The following is a 23,059-nucleotide window of genomic DNA, read 5'->3' on the forward strand; positions in this document are numbered from 1 at the left end:
TGAGGACAAAAATGGAAGCACATTTCTGACATTAAGCAATTCACTATATTCAGGATAAGGCCCATGAAAGTCAATTCCGAGTTTATCCCGGGTTGGTGAGGTGACTTTTTCATTTTTCATTTTTCATTATTTCATCAGATTTCATTATTGACCTAAAATGCATGTTGATTTAAAGCCACACTCATACATGTTATTTATAAACAGGTTTTTATATGGGTATGGACTAGAAAAGTTAGAAAAGAGCCTGGTTTTGCTTCCAAGTTATGAATTTATATGTTATACAAACAAAAATATATATTTCCAATTGCTAAAACTGGTGAAAACACCGATACTTTGAAAATAATGAATTATTTTGGCATTTTTGAAAATTTGACCCGGGTATTTTTGGTTTCCAAAAAGTGACGCGGGTGGGGGACGATAAACTCAGAATCGACTTTCACGCGCCTAATATTATATTATTACTTGTTTATTACAAATCCCAACTGCCTTATAACTATGTGGTATAAAAATAAATCTAAAACTTTTGTAATTTACAAAAATGCTTTATATTACTCCAATAATGAGGGTGCACCAGAAGCAAATTTAGTAACAACCTCCTTTGATACTTATGAATACCATAAGCCACTACTTTTGCCGGATGAGAAGCCTTTTCCAGATTTTTTTTGTGAGCCAAAACTGAACAAAGCAATACAGTGACCCAATCAAGTTAAAGGAGTTGTTTCTTGTTTAAAGGTGGGTGGGCAGATATTTTCATTTTTTTTGTATCTGACATTGAGCCTGTACCTGTAGAGTTTTCTTCTGATGCTGAAATCTCCATATTTATATGATACAGTGGGGATGGGGTTGTTGATCTGATCATACCCGTTTAATAAGATGAAAAAAAAAAATTTCACATAGGTTGCACACCTTTCATTTTTACTATACAGCAAATATCCCAGCAAACACACGTTTCACAATAAAAATTTAAATGTCTGGTTATATAAAGGGTATAAAAACGTTTGAATAATATTCATAAAACATTTTTGAAAACCAGATGCAAAACAATCTATTTTTAACTGTTGACAATATTTTACAAAAATGTTTGCCCAAAATATTTTACAATAACGTTTTAAAAATGTATTCATGATCTTTATATAACCCAACATTTAAATATTATTAAAATGTTTTGCCGGGGTACCACATTTTCTACATGTATTTCTCTATTGAAAAAATCCAGTAAATTTTTTTTTTTGTTACAAAGAAAAAGACTGATGAATTGTTTTTTGCTGTTGCCTGGAAAGCAACTTTTTACATTACAACCAACAAAGTGGTCAAATAATTTGTTTTTCTGAAATAATCATATAATACTTGTCCAATTTTGATGGAATTTTAACCTTACTGTTTTAAATGATAATCCTGAACTTGGCAACAACCCCATGTGGGTTGGATTAATACCTCAGTCTGGTCTATAATGCCAATCTAGCATCCTTTACGAAATCAGGTCTGCAAGCAAATCTGAAATTAGCTGCACGTTTCTACAAACTTTGTTGATGTTTTAAAGCAATGGTTTTTAACACAAGTCCCCACAAAGATAAATGGCAGCCAGTCAAAAACAAATCACTGACCATCTAGGATTTGAACATGGGACCTGTTTGTTCTTTTGTTTTTTGGGGCAGTGTGTGGGTTGATCAGCCCCATAGTTTTGTGGTGCAAGTGTAGTCTAGTGCAAGACGAACCTGAAGATAAAGGCAGAGATGATCTATGCACATAAAAACCAGAAAACCAGCAAACTTCACACGGGCAAAATCGCAACAGAGGGCTCCTGCTGTCCACTAATCCCAACTACAAGAACTTATACAATAAGTAACACCCTGGGTGCCTCCACTGGAGCAGAGCTAATGTGAGCATCAAAAACACCATAGCAAATTCAATTCAAAGCCCATATTTGTAATCATGGCACATCCTGATCGGTGGTACACTGGTACTGGTAACTCAACACACTTCTTCTGGTCCAGTTCTTCTTACACCTTGGGAAAAAAAGAAACAATCAAATATAAAATTTCACTTTCTTTCAAAGACACTTTTCAAAATGTATGAACAGTGGTGTACCTAGCCAAATGAACACCACAAGTCCACAACAATGTGTTGATTTTATTCTGCTATTTTGAGACAAGGGGAAAATCTTCCCCTGCCTGGTACACCACTGGGTATTAACCTGGGTGTATAGATAGAAATACTGTGCTCTTCTCATAATAGTATGGATTTTCCCAAGAATTTCTTGCAATCATAATTTGATTTTAAGATGGGTGTATGTACCTCTTTGTTGCACACAGCTCCACTTGCATACAACACTAGCCAAACAGTTATGGGGTGAAAAACACATTTATGTGATTGTGAGCCCATATTTTTTTAAAATAATAAGCTTAAACTTACATCAATTTCATCATATGGTGGTGGGGGTAGGTAGGGTTGAGACCAGGCACCAGATTTCTCTGTGAAAACAATCAAAATACATTGTTATGATTTTTGCAGAGTGCTGAATAACAGTTGACTATAAACTGCCCCTATCTCACACGTAAAGGTGGTTCGTCCAGCATGAGCAAAGTACAGCTTTACACTGGTAAAAAGTTGGTAATATTGCCCTCTGTTGATCAATACAGACAATTTACACTTGGATTCCATTCAGCAATATGTTGTGATCACAATGATTATGATATATTATTATTGATGTTATCATAAATTAGGACTTCTATACTGTATTGAAGAGATCTTCCACCTAAAATCTTGAAAATCATATTAGCCAAGGAGGGCGGGGGAGGATGAATCGGAAATGAGTGATTAACCTTCTTACTCCATCTCACAAAGCGGCATCATTTACATTTTACATTTGCCGATCGAATGACCACATTTGTCTTCTTTCAATGGCAGCATTTTCTTTTTCTTTCTGCTTCTGTCAAATTTTTATTGTTATAAACAATTTGCTCATAATTTTGTAAACTTTCATCACATCAAAATGTGTTAAATAGTTTGCAATTTTTCACTGTAAATGGCACAAAATGTACAATATTTCACAAAGCTCTTGTTAGGAACTCCTAATCCAATATTTTATTGGATGCTCATTTCCAATTGCCTCTTTTGACTATTTTCTTCTGAGAAAACCATTTTTAAAGCCTGATATGCACTTGGACACATTAAGTGCATTTGATGTATAAAATAAAATATCCCAGTGTATTTAACCAATAGTAAATAAGTTTCTCTGCCACATTTATAATTTGAACAAGAGTTATAATAAAAGGTATCATACTGTAGGAAGCATTTCACATACAAATCTTACCATTGTTATGTCCTGCAGACCCTCCTATGACTTGTATCATCTCATGATCCTCATTAACCATATTACTATGGTTACTGGAAACTCCTTGGTTACCGGATCCTCCTTGGTTAAGGCTATAGTAGGCCTGGTTGTCATAGTGACTCAGACCATCATCATAATCATCTGAATAAGTCCTGACTCTATCTACCTGATTCTTGGGAAGCTTGACGAAATCCATGCGACGGAGATATTTGGCTAACTTGACGGCAAATATGAGGCTGATTGTCATCCAAAATACAATCCATCCAAGGGAAAACCATAGTGTGTTCTGTAACATTAAAAACAAATCACACTGTTTTCTTTAATGAACAGGTGATTATTACATTTACAATAAACTGAAAGGTTTCATGTTGATGGTATTTTTACTGAGATTTTGCCATTTTTCAAGCCATCCATTTACTAGCCATTTAAGTATTTCCAGTTGAGTTGTAGAAACAGATACATTCTACAGCAGATATGGATTTCTTATAAGAATTATTACTTCAGGAATGTTTTTGATGCGATGTTGGATTTAGAGGTGACAGAAGTAACTGAATGCTCAAGAGTACACCAAGCAAATACTGTGTCATATGCAATAAGCAAGCAAATTAATGAGGTGTACTTTGTTTATATGCATGCTGCAATGAGAGTGCCCAATTTAGCCACATGGCCCTTCGATTTAATGATGTTTGTTTCTTCATTTTGCTACTATAAACATGATATTGATTTAGTCTGTAAAGCTTATGTAGGATAAAATCATCTCCCTGGTAGGTCATTCTTAGCTTACATCACAATTAATAATGGCGAATCTGTTTCAAGGACAATGAAATTGTGCATTTAAAAAACTGATAACTGATATTTTCAAAAGAAAATCATAATGACCAAAACAATTTACACTATTCTACCAACTTACCAACGATTCCAAGTCATAATGACACATAAGATTGATAGTTGCATCATAGATGGTTCGTATTGGATAACATCTACCAAAGTCATATATCAACTGAAAAATAATAAAATGGTATTAATAATATGTCCATTGAAGACAAATAGACACATACAAATTTAAACTGTGATAACATTCAAACTTCTTTGAATGCACTTGTTTTGGAAGTCTTCCTAGTAGAACCAAAAGCTCTGATTTCATTAAATCAATATTACCTACCATGCAAAATATTACATATGAATATGCCATGTAAATCCTATTCAGAAAGTAGAAAATATAGTATACAAATATTGACTGCTATGAGGGTCATGGTTAAAATTATAGGCCTAAGGTGATTTCAAAACCATGCTAGGACATGTGGCGCAGGGCCCCGGTTAGAACAGCTTTAAGCTGATTCGGGCATACCCTGGGTAAAGATAATAAATAATAATAATAAATAATAATGGTTTTAAAATCTTACACAGACTGATTATCAAAACCCAATATGCTTGTTAAATGGATGTATGGGGATGTTGTGATTGTGTAGAATTTAATCGGGATGCACACCAGTCAATAGTTAGTTTCCATGACCGAGCATAGTTCATTTTGATGAAATTCTCTCAAATACAGGGCATAGTTAAAACAGTGCCCCACTTTTAACCAATCAGATGACAGGAATCTATATATGAGGTGTATAACACAAACTATCAACAAGACAGAAAGAAAGATGGCTGACAAATTTTCATGTTTTCTGTTTCTAGTGATGAACAAACAAAATGTTATCCCTAACTTACCTGGTCTATTGCTACATCAACAAACTGCTGCATGTACCCTATGACCACATCCAGATAACTTGACACAGATGCATCCAATACCTCTTCTAAGACTTTGGTATCATTCAAATTAGACTCTACCACAATCCCAGCTTTGCCAGTTTCATTAACAGCCAACTCTAATTGTGGTATGAGTGCTTGTAAGAGTTGTGAGTCAGAAAGCATTGATGCCTGTGATGAGACAAACATTTAAATAGCAAATAAATTTTGGGGTAAAAAATATCATATTAAAATGTACTTACAAATATATGTATTCTTTGGATATTTAAGATAATAACAAAGGCAACTTAAATCTGCAAATGCATGATACGGAAAGGGGGAAAAATGCTTCACAAAAAAAAAATCAAACACAAGCAAACCATATCGAAAAAGAAAAAAAAATTGGAAATCTTTCTTGCTGTTTTTAACACTATGAAATTAAGTTGTTGTATGTAATCAAATGGCATTCAATGGAATGGAATATACGGGGGAATATAATGAGTTGATTATTTTATTCAAGCAGCAATGGCTGGCATTAACAGTGGCCATTGTATGTGTTCTTGGTATCTCACAATCCATCAAATGTATTTTTTAATACATTCATTCAGGGAGATCAAGCTCCCTTGTGCCCATGTAAAACATTTTTTATGTGTAGCACAGGGTTGTGGCTAGCCCAATTTGAGTATAGGCTAATTGTACTTTACAGTTGGAGTGCTGGCTCAGAGCACAATCATTTTAGCAAATGCGAGGTGTCAGGGAATAGGGTACAGGGGTATCACCCCCTTAAAAATGGGTGGTTCTTTTTTGCTTTTTAAGATGAAAAAATCATTTATTTAAAAAAATTATAATTAATTTCTTTTTGGTGCCAGTTACACCCAACAAGTGTAGCTACAACCTTGGTGTAGTAAGTGTGATTTTGACATGTATCCTATGTGCCCACAAAGTGGTACATTATTGACTAATTTAAAGGTTTATTTGCTTTCCTTAAATACAAGTATAATATGTGATGTGATCAAGCACAAAAGAAGGAAATGTTAAACTTACCGCCTCATATTATCAAAATGACACATTTGTAGTGCAATATGTTGTACAGGGAGTATAGTGGCAAGCGGAACGGGCTCTGACTCATGCGGGTTCGAGCCCAGGCGATGCAATCGTGTTGTGCCCTTGAGTAAGGCACTTTATCTCAAATACTCTGCTCCACTCAGGTGTACAAATGGGTACCGCCATTCTTAAATGCTGGGAAGGTAATAGACTCGCTGTGGAGGAGGTGTGGGGATCCACTCACAGCAACATTTCCCAGTGGAGTCTGGCCTTATCGCTAACGAAAGAGAGATGGGCATTCCGTCCTGTAAATACAGGTTCGACTCCTTTACCTTTATGTTGCTAAAATGCCATCTAAATGGGATATGATTGATGTGTGCCAAAGAGGCCAATACTTAAAGTATTACTTGAATAATACAAATGGCGTACTTGTTTTGGTTCTATTCTGACATGCTGATTCACACACTGTGCTTCATTGCATAATATCTAAATAGTCACGCACATTCCATACTCACCATAGTATTCTCCATAACCTGCACAGTATTTTGCTGAATTTGTCTCAAATCCGATGCCACTTGCCTAAGATCATCTGCCACAAGAGCCTAAATCAAGCAAACAGATACAAAATAAACTGTATAAATAATGTGTTGTTTTCTTCGTTCTCTGATTTCTTTTTATGTAACAAGCCTTTATGTCTTCAATAATGGGATGAATATGGGATCAAACCGCAAATAAGGCTGATGTCAGTAATTGTAGTTCTGATTTCATGATTTGATGAGTTGACATTTTACATCATTTTCTTCACATAAATTGCTCAACAGCTGTATTTAAGATGATATAAATGGTCAAAAATATGGGGACATTCTGTGAGAACATGAATTTACCAAAAAATATGGCTGTTGGTGATAGCCAGAACAGTCTTACATTGAATTTTTAGGTTTATATGGATTCAATGGCTTTGATGTTTAAAAATAAGCAACGAAATCAGTGATAAATGAATGTTGCTGTTGAAATTAATCAATAAAGACCTTTGGGTGACAAATTAAATTGTTAAATAAGGGGTCTTTGTGTGAGAGCGGTGTTGAAAATGGAGGTCTTAACATCACTTCTGAAATGAAAGTGACCCCCCCTGGACTGACAATTCCTGTGGTAATGCATATGATGGGCAAACGTCACTTTCTAGCTAAGACCACTGTCCTGTACCCATCATGCATGAACTACTAATATGAACATATATATTTTCCTGAACATATTTGAAACAAATGTTAACTTTTCTTACATTGTTGTCTGCAGTTGTCTGCAGCTCTCTTGAATATGCGTTCAAATCATCTGTTGTCACATTCTCTTGTAACTATTGAAAAGCAAAAATGGAACAAGTTATAAACACTGAATCAGTTGAAACTCAACTTATTAAGTTAGATATCAAAGATCGATTGATTAAAAAATGCAGACTGCCAGATTTTCTTTTTCAAGGTACACTTTCAATCTGACAGGACAAAAGGAAGATCAAAAGATTTCAAGTCATGTATCTTTGGACATAATTACTAGGGTTTCAAACAAAACCCACATAATATAAATAAAAGTAACTGTCAAACCAAAACCTCTAATTACAACCTCTGTAGCAGTTGAGATTGAATTAATAATTTCCTCTCTCTTGGCTCAAAGGCTAACAGTAAAATTGTTGACATGATTTGTTGGGAGTGGCCTTCTTTTCCTTGTTCTTTATTTGCAATAAAGTTTCTTTCTTTTCACATAGGCCAGGATGCTTATAGGTTTTTAGCTTGGCTTGAGCATTGTGCTTGAGCCTGGGCCCATAAGGACCCAAATGTGCCTCTACACCGAGTGACCCTTTAAACAAACAAACTTGGTAAAAATAAATACACAATTGAAGACCTCATAATTAAAAGGCGGTTAAGTCAAATTGAGTGCATTTCAGGATAAATGGTAAAGAAGGTTGTTATGTCCATGTAGTTTCATTGCAAGGAGATGGTTTGTCCATGTAGTTTCAATACTTATTCTACTATGAAATTAGCATAATAGGTGTATATAGCCCCATTGTAGCAGAAACAAGCACTAACTCATTTTTCATGATTTTGTGACTTAACCCCCTTTTAGTTCTGAGGTGTTCAATATTGTTTTTATCGTGTTCATTGATATTCTCATATGACTTACCAGTGTTTCCATGACAACATAATCAATCTGATCCAACTGAATCTGATCTACAGAATATTGAAGCAATGGTCCAAGATTATCTGGCACTAAATCACTCAAATCAACATCCCCTATGTCTATCTCATCTATCAGTTTGGCTGTCTGGTTTTTAACTTCAGAAATGATCTAAATATGAACAAATTATCATATCATTCATTATTTTGAACTAATGTAGAAAAGTACATGCACATTGGAAATCACAACAGCAGAAAGCAAGTTGAAAAATTTGCTCAAATTTGGCATTACAATGTATTAAAATCAAACAAAAATTGGTAAGAGAAAATCAAATTTCACACAGAACAATTTTAATGACCTCAACATATTTTCACACTGCAACAATAGCTGAATGCTGAGACCTTATCATCACTTGCATGCCACAAGATACAAGCATGTACCATTGATCATCTTCCTAGCAACTCAGTAAGTTAATATCTTGTAAGATTTCATTCAGTTCTCACCTTTTTCAAATCATTGACATCAATAATATTCTCTAATTGTAATGCACTGTAGATAGAAGAATTCTGCTCACAGTCTTCCAGAATAGATGTAGATGTTAGAGGGATAGAAGAATTACGCAGGAGGAGATCCCCTAGCCAGTAGCCTTCTGATAGCAAGTCTGGTTGGTCTATTGTCTGCAAACAAAGAAAGAGATGAACAGGATATTGATGTACGGTTTAGCCTAACTCGAACATGAGGTTTGTTAACTTGAAAATTCAATTTCCTGTGTGATTATAGATAGAGATTTATGTGCAAAATAAGCTAATTGTTGAGAGGAATCACAATTACTACTGTTCCAACTTTTATCATCCTTGTCCATAATGTCTTCCAATTAAAGGAGTATTTTGTGATTCTAGCATCAACTTCTTAAAACCCAAAAACATTGTCGACACAATTATTTTGTCCCCATTCCCCCACCCCTTGTCAGATTTTCAGAGCTTGGGAAAAAGTGATGGAGTGATCAATATATCAACTTGCCACAGGTCACCATTAGCGTTTCTGGTGCAACTGCTTAAGTGAAGCAAAATCGTCATCAGAACGGTAAAGTGGCAGAAAAGTATGAATCCAGCAATAGCGGTCATTTTTCCATCTGATTCTGAGTTTTGTAAAAATGGTATTGTTTCTAACCCTCATGTACAATTTATTTATAGTATTGTTAACACGTTTGTTTGTTACCTAACATACCTCATTGAGGAGTTGTAAACTTTTGAGTGGTTTACATGTTAAGGTGATAGGAGCAAAAACACCAAAGAAGACAGATGTACATAACATCAGTAGTGGGGTTAGTAGGAATGTTAGTACTACACCACTGTAATACAAAAATATGAAATAGTGATTACAACAAATAAGTGTTACGTTTAAGGAAAACACACTATTAAGGAAAGTTTACATTCAGTTGGAATCAGGAGAATTTCATGGGGTAATAAAGAAAATATATGGTGGAGAAGGTGGTTCATTGTTATGTCAACTTCTATAATAGATGTATTTTATGAGTGTATATTCACCTCCATTTAGGCAATTTTAAGAAAAAGACAATTGAAGATTTGCTCCTACTTATACTATTATACTTATACGATGAGGCCTTGCTACACTGGCTTATAACTTTGAAATGGGTGTGTTCTGGAGATAAGGCTTTGTGTTATTACTGAAAGAGAATTTTTTTCTGATTTTTTTTGTACCAAAATCTAACTTCCGCCAAAAAATAGAAATGAGGTAGTATTGCGCCGAGCCCTCAATATATGTGACCTGATCAAACCAGGTTAAAGGAGGCAGTTGTAAAAAGTAAGATACAGGTGAAAATAGGGAGAAAAAGAACCCCAAAATGCTGAAATACCTAGGAAAAATAAAAGCTCACAACTTTGCACCATAAATATGCTAGGAGTGTAAGCATTTCAGTAATATCCCACATGGTACTTATACAAGTTGATAATGATGATATTTACTGGATTGTTTTCAAAAAATGCCTCCTGTGGCCTGGTTAGATCAGAGCCTGCCCTTATTGTGGCAATGGGGGACTTTGAACACTTTTAAGATGGATAAGCATATGTGAATAAACTACTTTGAATTGAATTGAATTGAACAAACTAGTTTAGGAATATTTGAGAGAAATCAGTGGGTGACAGCAAAACAAAAGAAAGTTAAAACAAAACAGGATTACTTGGTGAGAGGGAGTTACAAACAAAGTTTAATGCATTAACTACAACAGAATCATATACTGAGTGGGTTTACTCCACTTTCTGCTGACATAAACCTTTTTTGTCTTATTTTTGTCTACAGTCCAATCAACTTACAGCATAAGGAAGTTACCACAAAAGTTAGCAGCAGACGACCTTTCTCTTGGATCTATGTCTTTAGAAACAATAGATCCTAATATAAGTCCAATGGTAAATATACCGAAGATGAGAAAACATAGCAAGATGAGACCAAGCATTGTGTAATCTCTGAAAGAAAAAAATATAGCAATAATAAAGCATTTCAAATAGTGAATCAGATCAGTAGTCCCCAGTTTGACTCAAATTATACCTACAAATTACAATGCAAAACCAATGAAGTTAAAGGAGTATTTTGTGACCTTAGCATCCTCTTTTTTATGACATTTTTCAGTAGATATCCACGAAAAAAGCATATTCCAAAATTTCAGTTGTTTCCGATTTTGCTTTTGCAAGTTATGCATGATTATGTGTATACTCGTACACTGCTCCGTAGGCCACTGTGTTGAATTGTGTTCTGGTATTCTCTTGGTCGGACTGACGTCACAAAGGGAAAATAGCCTTGTAAAACCAGTGTGCGCATGTGCAGTTCCCCATTCTCAAACTGGTTGCTATACGCGCGCGCTTGTGCAAAGGCGACGAAGTGGACAATGTTCCCGACCGAGCGAATGCCAGAACGAAATTCAAATTTGGTGATATCTTTGTTAAACAAATTAATCTGCAAGAAATATTTTGTACATAAACATTTTGTAGCCAGAGGTTTCCAGTGGTATAAAAATCTCAACTTTTTTTGAGAAATGTGGGGGATGAGGCTGTGGATCATAAAATGCAAGAGGACATTAAAGGAATTGGCAGTCTGTTTTTCCGGAATTACATGTTGTTAAATCCTCAGCTTGAGACCAGTCTACTGAATCCCATTAACATTCTTGGTTCACTAAAATATGACATTTATTTGAAAACAAAACCTTGACACAGTGGCAGGTTAACTTTATGTGGCATATATGTGAATGCCATGATATTTGGAATATTTACCTGTACAGAAGGTAGTCATCAGCCACATCAAGTCTGTCATGTATGCGGTTTTCATATTCCCCCATTTCATCTGAAATCTGGTTACAAAAATATTCAAATGGTCTTTTCACTCCCTGATATTTGATATACATGTACTATACTGGAAAAAGAACCTCAAAGGCATTGGGCTATATGCTAGCTGATTGCCATACACACCCTTTTGAAGATATAACCTTAATCTTCCACACACAGGGAGTATGAATCTCGAATAGAGTTACCTGAATGGGGGACTCCATTTGCATTTGCATATTTTTGAAGTTGCATAATAAAAATAAATAGGGACAACAATCAAAGATAGAATAGAATAGAATAGATTTATTAGTGGAGGCGCACTCCAAACACAATCTTACATGGCAGTGTAACCAAGCTCAACATGACCGAAAAAATGTATGAACCATCGTCCAAAGATATAGGCAGTGAACACCATGCATAGTACTGTAAAATTATAAAAAGGCGAAGGGCACAGAGGGTACCTGCTTCCAGTAATAACCTTGTTATAAAACTTTAACCTTGCTTTAAAGATTAGAAAATCTTCTGCTGAGAAATTCTAAATTATATACTAACAGCCTATATATTGAAACCTTATCTTGGTTTCTAAAAAGAAATATCCATACATAACCAAAGTCATACTTTTTGGTTTATAATATTCAAAACTATGAATATTGAAAGATCATTTATAACATTCAAAACTATGAATATTAAAAGATTATACCAATCATATCGGTCTTTTGTGAAGTTTTGGTGGCTCTGAAAAGAGCCGTTCATTCTCTTGATTCGAAAACCTTTTCTGTCTCTTTTTAGAAACTATAGAGTCCTTTCTTGGACTCGAGTATGATATCAAGTCCAGACTAGGACCCGATGCGAATGATGAAACCTGACTAGGTTTGAAAAAACATCAAGGCCGCAGGCCCAATATAGAAGGGCTCCGTAAGGCATGAAAGCAATTATTTATTATTAAGACTGTGAGTCCTCTCTTGGACTCGAGTTTGATATCAAGTCCAGACTAGGACTTGATACCGAATGATGAAAACCTGACTAGGTTTTAATCTTGACGATGGTGACTGCGAGTCCTCTACTGGACTCTGAAATTGATAACGAGTCCTGACTAGGACCCGCTACAGAATGACGTTTCTTACTGAGAACATCGCTATTTATCTTATATCTGCTGCACTCTCATTGGTCGGTAAATCGGGATGCCTGATTGGACGGTAAGATTGGCTAATCGCGGAGCTCGCTAAAATGGCCAATCAGAGACGATGCTGTTTTTCTCGCCGTTTCTCGTTTATCTGCGTAGAATCGGCTAACCTCTTAGCATCATATGCAATGGTAGGCTTACCATTCATATATAAAACCTTTTTTGCTGTGGTTTTCATTTATTACTACGACATTCAGAACTTTGAATATCTTAAATTTAGAACGCCCTTACCAAAAATAGAGAAACCTATACTTAGTGCGTGAACACATCATCACTTTAAAACATGTATAGGTCTGCATGTTTTTAAACTTAAAAACACTATAAATATTTCTTATTATAAGTAATAACTATTACTTATAAATAAAATATCGATGCCGACCGGCTTGGATAAAAAGCATACAGTTAGCTAGACAAGCCTGTTTCGATCCTCAAGGGATCTCATCAGTAGCACTGTTAAGGTCTATTTCTGACCTATGCATTAAGTAAAAATTATAAATAATTTCTACTCCTCAGAAGACTCACTGGTCAACCGACTATCTTTTGAACTTTTAGTGGCTCTGAAAAGAGCCGTTCATTTCTGGAGAATACTTTCCGTAATATCTCGTCATGATAAACTTATCACTTTTGAAGGGTAAAAGCTGTCCCTTTCACAAACCTATATAAAAGTAAACTTACTTTTTAGAACTTTCGGTGGCTCTTGAAAAGAGCCGTTCTTTGTGTGATGGATCAAAAACATAAACTTTGTTTTTGGTAGAAGGAAAACTGTCGTTTTTTAAACGATACTAGGTTTTCTGGATTTGGTATGAAGTTAGGCCTTTCCCGAGTGCTAGAAATTCTTGATACGAAAATTTGTAATCTTACAAATTCATAATTGACTGTTCTGCTTTCTTAATTAAAAAAGTCCGTTGCTGACTTTTTAGTTTATATTTTGACTGTTCGTCTTACAGTCTGATGTTTTATAATATTCTTGCGATTGACCTCAATCACTATTGAATGCAATTACTTTGCACGAAATATTTCTATAGTAAATATAAGTCAATATTTTTGCGATTTTGAAGATTTTGCCAATTGCGCGAGAGTTAAATTTCACGGTTTTGATATTGATACAATAGAAACCTAATGCAAAAGGTTATTTTTGTGAGTTTTTATTTTCGCGATTTTATGTCCACTCGCGAAATTCGCGAAAATAAAAACCCCGCGAAAATGTCTACTTTTACAGTAAATATTTGTGAGCCTATTAATTGGCAACTACTTTTCTTAAAATCAAAGTAATCAAAATGAATCAAAAACCAATTCAAGAGTTATCAACTTACTGCTGACAGCCTGTCATCAATGGTTGTGTACACATTGGCTATATTGTTACTGGTTTCAAGAAGAATATTTTCTACGTCAGTAATGGGGTCTTTGGCAACATCATTGATGGTCTGTGCTATTTGATCTAATGCAGCAACACCCTGGAAAGAAAATAAGGGGGTTAATACCATTTATTATAAATTTTTTAATTTTAGCTCTATTATTTATGTTCACAGGACACAAATTCTTTGAATTATGAATATCATGATTTTATGAAAATAAGGCAAAAAAAAGTTGTTATTTATCCTCCAATTTCAGTGTCAAATTTTGAAATTTAGTAAAAGGTTTCTTTTTGTTGTCTTTACTGTACAAAAGAATACCTACTCTAATTTTATACATCTCATAAAAAGTGTTTTTCGTTTCATAGTAATTGTAGTTTAAATTACTAGAGATTTCAAAAAAGTAATTTCACACTTCTTGCTTCAAAACATGAATGAAGTGATGTAATTATGATATATCCATATTCACATCTAATTAGGTTTCATTGCAAAGTTCCATGCAGTTTGGACTATGAAATTTACAAACACAAATTTTGAAAACCATAAAAAAAAGTTTTTTTATGCCTATCTACTCCTACCCCAGACTATTTGTGGAGGACAAACAAACATCAGGCTATTCCAGTTGAAATCCATATGCCCCCTATGGAAGACATGACCTTAATTTCCCCCACATGGAGTGAAAATTTCAAATGGAGTCATCCATTCAGGAAATCTCATTTGAAATTCACATCCCCCTGTGTTGAGGATTAAGATCATGTCTTCCATAGGGGGTGTATGGGTTTCAACTGGAATAGTCCATTTTATTTTCTTGTCCGCAACAATTTTGTTCTATCTCAAGGATTCACATTTGACTGACAAAATAAGACTTTATTTTCATATCTTATGCAATAACAGACAGATATTATCAGGAAATCATATTTTTAGAAAGGAAATAACACAACGAAACATGCAACTTTAATTAACTCCAGAATTTGGGGAAATATCTATCTACATTTGAAGAGAATCCCAAAAATATGATAAATAAACTCATTTTGTACCTGGTTGTAGATATTAGTAATATTTGCTTCAGCTTTCTCAGCTCCATGGATTTGATCATCAAATTCTGGAAGCTACAAGAATCAAATTGGAAAACAAAGCAAAAAGGTGATTTTGTACGGTATAATCACAACTAAGAGAATCAATCAAATGAACTTTTATTTTCAAATCACAACAACAAAACACTAAAACATGTGATAAGGAAAATATTAAGGCCTTATTGCTTCAATTTTATCATGTATCTGGAGGTACCAATCTATACTGGGAATTTCAATTGAATGAACACAGCTGCACAATCCGACGAACATCCTGTGGGATGGACGCTTGTGTGTGTGTGAGGCGGAAGTAAATCAGACCATGCCAACTCACTTGTGATTGGTTAGTATTGTATCCAAGGTCGTGCATTCGCGTTGTAGTTTGAAATAAGCGATATATGATCGCGGTTGGATTGAATAGAGCTGTTGAAAGCTGAGTCATTCAATTGAAATTCCCAGTAGAAGTGAATACTTTGTGACACAATCTAATCCAAGCAAAACAAAGTCAGCAACAATGACAATGAAATATAGGCAAAAATAAGGAGCAAAAAACATACATGACACACACTAAGTTGATAACTTTGCAACCAAGTATGCCTGGTACTTACAGATTTCAACATCAGCAATAGGTACTGAGTAAGTTAGAAATAACAATAACAAAAATTGTTAAAATGTCTGACTTTGGTCTGAGTGGATCATCTCATCTCACATATCATATAATATTTTACTTATTTACTTCATTGATAACTTACTTGTAACTTCTTCTTAGTTACTGTGCAACATTCCTTGTGGAACAAGATGCATAGGATTGTGGTATGCATGGTGAGGACATATTTAGTCCTTACTGTTCTAATTCTGGGCTCTGATGAAATCACCTACGGTGATTTTGAAGTGTTCAGGATCTGGGTATATGTACTGGTTTGGGGACAAAAGAGTACTTATGACTTATGCTTACCTGTGTATAGTCAGAAGAGTACTTATGCTTACCTGTGTATAGTCAATATTACTTGTCAGTCCATTATTAGATGGCACACAGCCAGTACATGTAGTATTGATACTATCTAATATATCTGTAACATTCTCAAGCTGACTGTTCAAATTCCCTCCATTATTTATCAAGAAGATGCGAGAAATGTTCATGTTGTGAAGAGTAGAGCTGGTATCACTCAAATCTGAAATAATAATTATTGAAAATTATGCACAGTCAAACATGCTCAGCTCAAAAATTCTTGTTGATAACTTCTTGACAGAGTCACAAGTCATATATTCCTAGATAAGAAAAATATGAATGTGTCTATATGCATTGCGCAAGAATTTGACAAGGAATTAAAAAAAACGATCAATGCACTTGTCGGCTGCTACATGCATCTCATTTCACATAATCGCTAGGAATAAATACCAGACTCATCCGAAGTGGGGGTCACTTCAAATCATCCCAAGTCACATGGTTCAGGAATACAGATAACATTTCTTATCCAATTTGACTTGGGGATGATTTGAAGTGACCTACACTTGATATGAATCTGGTATTTATTCCTATGGGAAATGTAGCAGCCGATAAGTGCATCATTTTGATGTGGATGTACACATATTATGCTCAGGTCTTCTTCCAATAAACTATGTTTTTCATATTTTGACACATATTTCAACTAGATGGACCGCGGTTCTCGGATGTCGCGGTTTTCGACACAAAGCGTCGACCGTGATGCCTCCACCAAAGGGAGCAATGTGGCACTCAAAAGTTCATACAAAGCTTCAAGCCTAACAGAGCAGACTGAATTTGACCTCAGATGACACCTTCAACCTTCCAATGACACCTGGGTGATCCCGGATGACCTTCAAAAATTTTGGCTGTAAATGGTGACAATACCCACCAAGTTTCATGCCCATAGGACAAATATTAAGAATTTGACAGTTTTTACTAATTTGACCTCAGATGACCCCAAAATGGCCTCCCAAAAATTTGGCTCTAAATGTTGACCTTACCCACCAAGTTTCATGCCCATATGATAGTTTTTACTAATTTGACCTCAGATGACCCCTGGTGACCCCAAAATGACCTTCCAAAAATTTGGCCCTAAATGTTGACTGTACCCACTAAGTTTCATGCCTATCCAACAGTTTTTACTAATTTGACCTCAGATGACCCCTAGTGACCCCAAAATGACCCTCCAAAATTTTGGCTCTATATGTTGATTATGTTTACCAAGTTTCCTGCCCATGTGACTGTTTGTACTAATTTGACCTCAGATGACCCCTGAATGACCTTGGATGACCCCGAAATTACCTTCCAAATATTTGACTCTAAATATTGACTGTACCCACCAAATTTCATGCCCATACGACTTTTTACTAATTTGACCTCAGATGACCCCTGGATGACCCCAAAATGACCTTCCAAAAATTTGTATCTAAATGGTGACTGCACCCACCAAGTTTCATGCCCATACAACAGTTTTTGCTAATTTGACCTCAGATGACCCCTGGATGACCTCAGGTGACCTTGACCCCCTAACCAATACAAACATGTTCTGCCTGGGGTCAAGATGCACCCACCCACCAAGTTTGAGTAATGTGCGACCCCTAGTCTCTGAGAAAAGAGGTAAATAAGGAAATGACCTCAAATGACCTTTTACCTAAGTATATGACCTTGAACCTCACCCAAAAAAAAGTAGCCAGAGTTTCTGACCATGACCCACCTATCCTGAAAATCTGAAGTCAATCCGTCCATCCATGCCAGAGATATAGCCTCCGGACGAAAGGACGGCAGGAAGGACGGAAGCACGGACATTGCAAAAACAGTATGCCTCGCGGTGGAGGCATAAAAACTAAATAATTTCTACAACAAGTTTCATGCATAATGCTACTATGAAATTTAAAAGAACAGAAGAAAAAAAAGAGAACCTCCTTACAAATAATCAAATAGCCAAATGGTACAGAAAACATCAATATTTGAGTCCATTCTTTTAGTCAAGCAGAATTTTGGCTCATATTATGGGCAAGTTTAGTAGTATCCGAGTTCATTCAGTCTGCACAGAGTATGTCTTGTTGCTAATAACTGTCCCAAAATAAAACTGGCTCTTACGCTGAACAATATATGAGATATAGGTAGGGGCGTAGCCAGCTGTTTTGGTCGGGGGCAAAATAAAATTTGGGGGGGCACAGACAAAAAAATTACAGTTGCCTCATACAATATATAGAGACTGCGTGTCTTCAAGCTTTAAAAAAAGGCCTTATTGGGATGATGTGCACGCGTACCTTGCCCCTTTTCTTTTCCTTTGCCCTCCTGATTTTCTCTTTCATTTTTAAGGGGCACTTTTTTCTTTAATTTTTTGTCAGGGGGGACTCTGCCCCCCCCATGTACTGGATATAGGCAATATATATATGGTCAAACAGAGAGAAAACATTTTTAAAGTAGGGTGTCAATTTAAATGTACCATTAGAGCACATGCTGGTGGCCTTTTGGGTGGTCTTAACTCAAAAAGTTTGAAAATGGCAGTTATTGGCTTTTGAATCGGAAATCTTCAACTGTCAAAAAACCAAGATACAACAACAACAACAAACGTCATGCCATCATTACTCACTGATGATGTAGGCGGTTTGAAATTCTTGACATATATATCAACTTGTCAACTTACTATTAATTAACTTTTCAAGCTCATTAAACAATGACTGGACTTTGACCTCCTCCAATAAATAAGTCTGAATTGGTTCTGCAATTAGTGTGCCTGCATCTGTGTAGAAAACAAAAGAAATAATTAGTATATGCAGAAAGCCTCACCTCTAGATAGTTGCAGTCTTTCAAAGGTACTCACATTATTGATGTCATATTTTTTTAGCCTATTTCTCTGGTCTGTTAAATAGTTAAATGAAACATGCAGAACACAGATATTGAGTATTTCACAACTTTTTTTCATTGGTAGATAAATTGTCATCAAACATTTGATTTCATCTCAAGTTAATATCATAATCCAATAATAATCATAGAAGGGGTTCAGTGGTTACCAAGTTGATCTTATGAGCTAGTTTGCAATGTTTCTATGTTCCAGTGAATGATGCATAAGCATCTTCCCTGGTAAGTGTGGATAGGCCATGCTAGTTATCCATATTAATACCTCACTTATATTCAAAAGCAGCAACAGTAAACCAATTAAGTTAAATAAACGTAAATTATAAATATTATATGGACTCACTTTCTAGATCCACTAGTGTCAAGTTTTCTGCATATTTATATTCATCTTGCAAGATATGCCCAGCTTGCTGTAAAGAAACAAAAGAGATGCTAAATACCTCATGGTTTTGCATAATACAAAATATTGAACTGATATCTACTAAATTTGCCCATGATGCATATCTTCTAGTACATTACCTGACAGCTTATGATGTTTTTCTCATCACTGGGCAAATTGGGAAATTTGCTTCAGCATGTGTTTTGAACTTTTATAGAATCAGAGATAAATACACCTTTTAATAGAGTCTAAAGCCCGATCCTGACTCCACTTCGCAGCTCGATGCGATGCTTTTCAAACATCGCGCGATGAATTTAAAATGTACATTTTAATTTCATTGCGCGGTGTTGTGATGTCTTAAAACGTGTCAGCATTCTGCCGACCTTGATTTTCCAGCAGCCAATCAGAAGCGTGCACGGCTGCGATATCGCAGCGCGATGCAAAAAAGTTGAACATTGTTCAACTCCATCGCGGCCCGAAATTTCCACCGCGCGATGAGAATTTTCACCGCTGAGCTCGTAAAAACCTGGCTCAGATTACAGTTTTTATAGCATCACTTCGCGCTGCGATGTGGAGTCAGGATCGGGCTTAAGAGTCTATTAATGAGCATTGCGCACAAAACTATTTGAATTCATTAATTCTTGATAGTACTTACTGCAATAGTGCCATTGATAAATGTCTGTAGATCCTGTAGGATATCCAATGAGGTTTGGAAAGATGAGTCTTTGGCAGTAGTCATAAATTTATTGGACGTATCCATGCACACCACACCAGCACTACAAATGGAGAAATGACATGACTTGTAACATCATGCAATAGTGTATCATTGATACGAATGTACATACAAATTACAATTCTTGCTGTGGACTAATTTCTTTTCCTCAAAATTGCAAAACATTTGTGGAAATTTACCAAAAAGTGGTGCAGCACTTAATTAAATGGGGACAATGCAAAACTACTTACCATAACACAGCTAATGAGGACGCCAGACAAACACTAAGACAGATCTGCTTGCAGCATAAATTAGAGTTTTCTTGTTCACGTTTACCTCCGCAGTTATCACAGCAACGACAACAAAAGAAGATGAGAGCAATCCATGGCAACAGGAGGAAAAACAGGATACCAATGATGAGGCAGATGATGATGCCTATAAAGCTCTCCATGCCCTATGTAGAAAAGATAACACATTGTATTATATTCTACTCACAGTATCTACCTTACTTGAATTGCAGACCCTGTCTTGAGACCAATTTTGATTCGATTTGATTTGATTTGTTTTGGGTTTTAACAACACTGGATAACCCAAGAAAGCCTCTATTGAAGCTTATTTCCATTGGGGTCCATTTGAACACCGGGACGGGTTGGGAACAGTCAGGGGTTAACACCCTACTCTTTTGAAAACTGGCTGGGAGATACATGTACAGGTATGGCTCTCTGCAAACGGGACCGACGGTTTAACGTCCCCTCCGAAGGACGGAGTACTTTCATGATTCATTTACCCAATTCTAAATGAACCATGGGGAGAGTGGAAGTCTGAATTTAATCTATCTACAGAGGTTGCCAATTAATTTCAGATTTTTTTTTCCAAGTCAATATCCCAGCAAACGCCACCGCCGGGAATTGAACCCTGGGACCTCATGCACTAAAGGCAAGTACCCTAACCATTGCACCACACACTCCCCATGAACAGGCTTAACCTTAATAGGCTTCACCTGATGTACTCATGTTTCTTGAGTTCAGGCCAAAAAGTGTGTCTGAAACTTGTTCTTATGTTACATATTTTGGGAACTATACATGATCTGTTTAGCTGAAAATGCCAATGCTTACTTTCTTTAGAATATCTGGATCAATCCATGCATTATTCTTCACATTGCTAAGGTATATTTAAAAAGATCACAAAACTCAAGAGAAAAAAGATTTATGCTGATGCCCTTAATTCACAGTACCTTTTCATTGTAAGTCTTCTTGATATTAAAGTCATTGAAGTTCTTAAGTTAGGGCCAAAATTTGGAACCAAAATGTTTCATCTGCATGATAGAACTGTGACACACTGATCCTGATCTTAAGTAATGGCATGTCCTATGGAATTACACCTAGAATTTCTCAGTACTACTTTATGCATTTACCTACCAATAGAACTTCATCCATTACATCTGGAGGGTTTGTCTCAAGATCTGCCTTGGTAAGCTCTATTAGATGTACGATGTAATCTAGGAAAAAGAGAACAAGTCATTGGGTATATAGTTGGTGAATAGATGAATTAGGTTTTTAAGTTTTGTTTGTCAGGTTTAGCAATATTATAATCTTATTAACTTTCCTGGGAAACTGGAAAGTGGACAAGGGGTCAGAGGCCTGCCCTGAGGTTGGTGTTTAACAAGTATGAAACAAGTTATCAAAACGGCAAAAGTAAAACGTGACATCCGGTGTAAATATTATTGATTGATTTATTTATTTATAACATTTGGCGAAATGCCAGGCAAAACCCAATATTGACAAACAATAAATTGAAGGGATGCCTATACATGAATAACATCAAAAACTTACATAGAGAGTAAATAAACACACAAAAATGTACCAAAACATGCCAAACAGACAAAAGAAGCAAAGCAAATAGCAGGGAAAATACACAAAGGTACTGGCTAAAAAAGGTAGGATTGGACAGCTAATTTGAAGGCCTGAAGGGATAAAATGATACATAATTATTACTTTTAAATATTACTTATGAGGATATTTAAGTTGGAAAGATAACTTATTATTCACCTGATGTTATTACAAATATTATTCGTTTTTCAAAACCTTACCTATAGGAAATCCCTTTGGCTGTAGAAAATCCACCCAGCCAGTTGACATATCTGCCAGTGTTGCTGGTCTGTGTCCATCCTTCTTGTATTGTTCAGGATCCACAACAAATGATCCAAGTGAAGGAAGAGGGTCCCATATAATTGACCCATTAGAACTCTTAGATGGCTCCCCTGGCAAGTCTTGCCAGATAATTCTATTACCAATAGGGTAAATAACACCAAGACCATGTGGCCGAGTTTCATTTTGCTTGCAGCCGACTACTTATTCGATGTCTATGCGATCATGTAGTAGTTTAGACTGGTGAAGTTACGCTGTAATTTACAAAGCAAAATAATATTATTATAGAGTATAGGTATATATAGCATAGAATGTACAGTATGCCACCACTATAATACTCACAGAGCTGTAGCCTCATTGGTGCAGAGTATGGTGGGGGGGCATGCCCCTGTTAAACTTAACATTGTGTCGGGAAAATCCCATTAAAAATTGCCAAGGAATGACTGGTGACTCCCAATGGAATGGCTCATGCTCATTCATACAGGAAAAAACATTGTTATAAAGGGATGCCTGCCATAAAGGTGTATAACATACCATATATTTTTCAACCAAAGATCTGTTATTTGTGTAGAATATACATTATTCATCATGACAACTACTTTTAAGATTTAGACAGACTACCTCTAGTCAGTTTATAGCCAATATTTACCAAGACGTTTGTACAAATAGTCAGTGTGCTATGCCAAGTATCACCCAACCACAAAAGTTTTGGCAAAATGTCACCCTAAAAAGCTACAATTTGGCCAAATATTT

General features: G+C 35.7%; 2 protein-coding genes across 2 annotated transcripts; both read right to left on the reverse strand.

The window, feature by feature from the left end:
- Nucleotides 1–919: 919 nt before the first annotated feature.
- Nucleotides 920–8,728, reverse strand: LOC140164650 (prominin-2-like). The gene is made up of 9 exons (XM_072187998.1): nucleotides 8,719–8,728; nucleotides 8,285–8,436; nucleotides 7,392–7,463; nucleotides 6,628–6,714; nucleotides 5,051–5,260; nucleotides 4,245–4,334; nucleotides 3,314–3,620; nucleotides 2,413–2,471; nucleotides 920–2,006 (listed from the first exon to the last, which is right to left on the reverse strand). Exons 1-9 carry the CDS (start codon nucleotides 8,726–8,728, stop codon nucleotides 2,001–2,003), a joined length of 993 nt encoding a protein of 330 aa, XP_072044099.1. The 3' UTR covers nucleotides 920–2,000.
- Nucleotides 8,729–10,812: 2,084 nt separating this feature from the next.
- On the reverse strand, nucleotides 10,813–20,610 carry LOC140164659 (prominin-1-like). The gene is made up of 9 exons (XM_072188006.1): nucleotides 20,411–20,610; nucleotides 20,103–20,223; nucleotides 19,412–19,478; nucleotides 18,857–18,952; nucleotides 16,206–16,390; nucleotides 15,186–15,257; nucleotides 14,110–14,250; nucleotides 11,563–11,639; nucleotides 10,813–10,843 (listed from the first exon to the last, which is right to left on the reverse strand). Exons 1-9 carry the CDS (start codon nucleotides 20,608–20,610, stop codon nucleotides 10,813–10,815), a joined length of 990 nt encoding a protein of 329 aa, XP_072044107.1.
- Between the last annotated feature and the right edge of the window lie 2,449 nt (nucleotides 20,611–23,059).

Source organism: Amphiura filiformis, chromosome 1 (genome assembly GCF_039555335.1).
Source record: "Amphiura filiformis chromosome 1, Afil_fr2py, whole genome shotgun sequence".
Lineage (NCBI taxonomy): Eukaryota > Metazoa > Echinodermata > Ophiuroidea > Amphilepidida > Amphiuridae > Amphiura > Amphiura filiformis.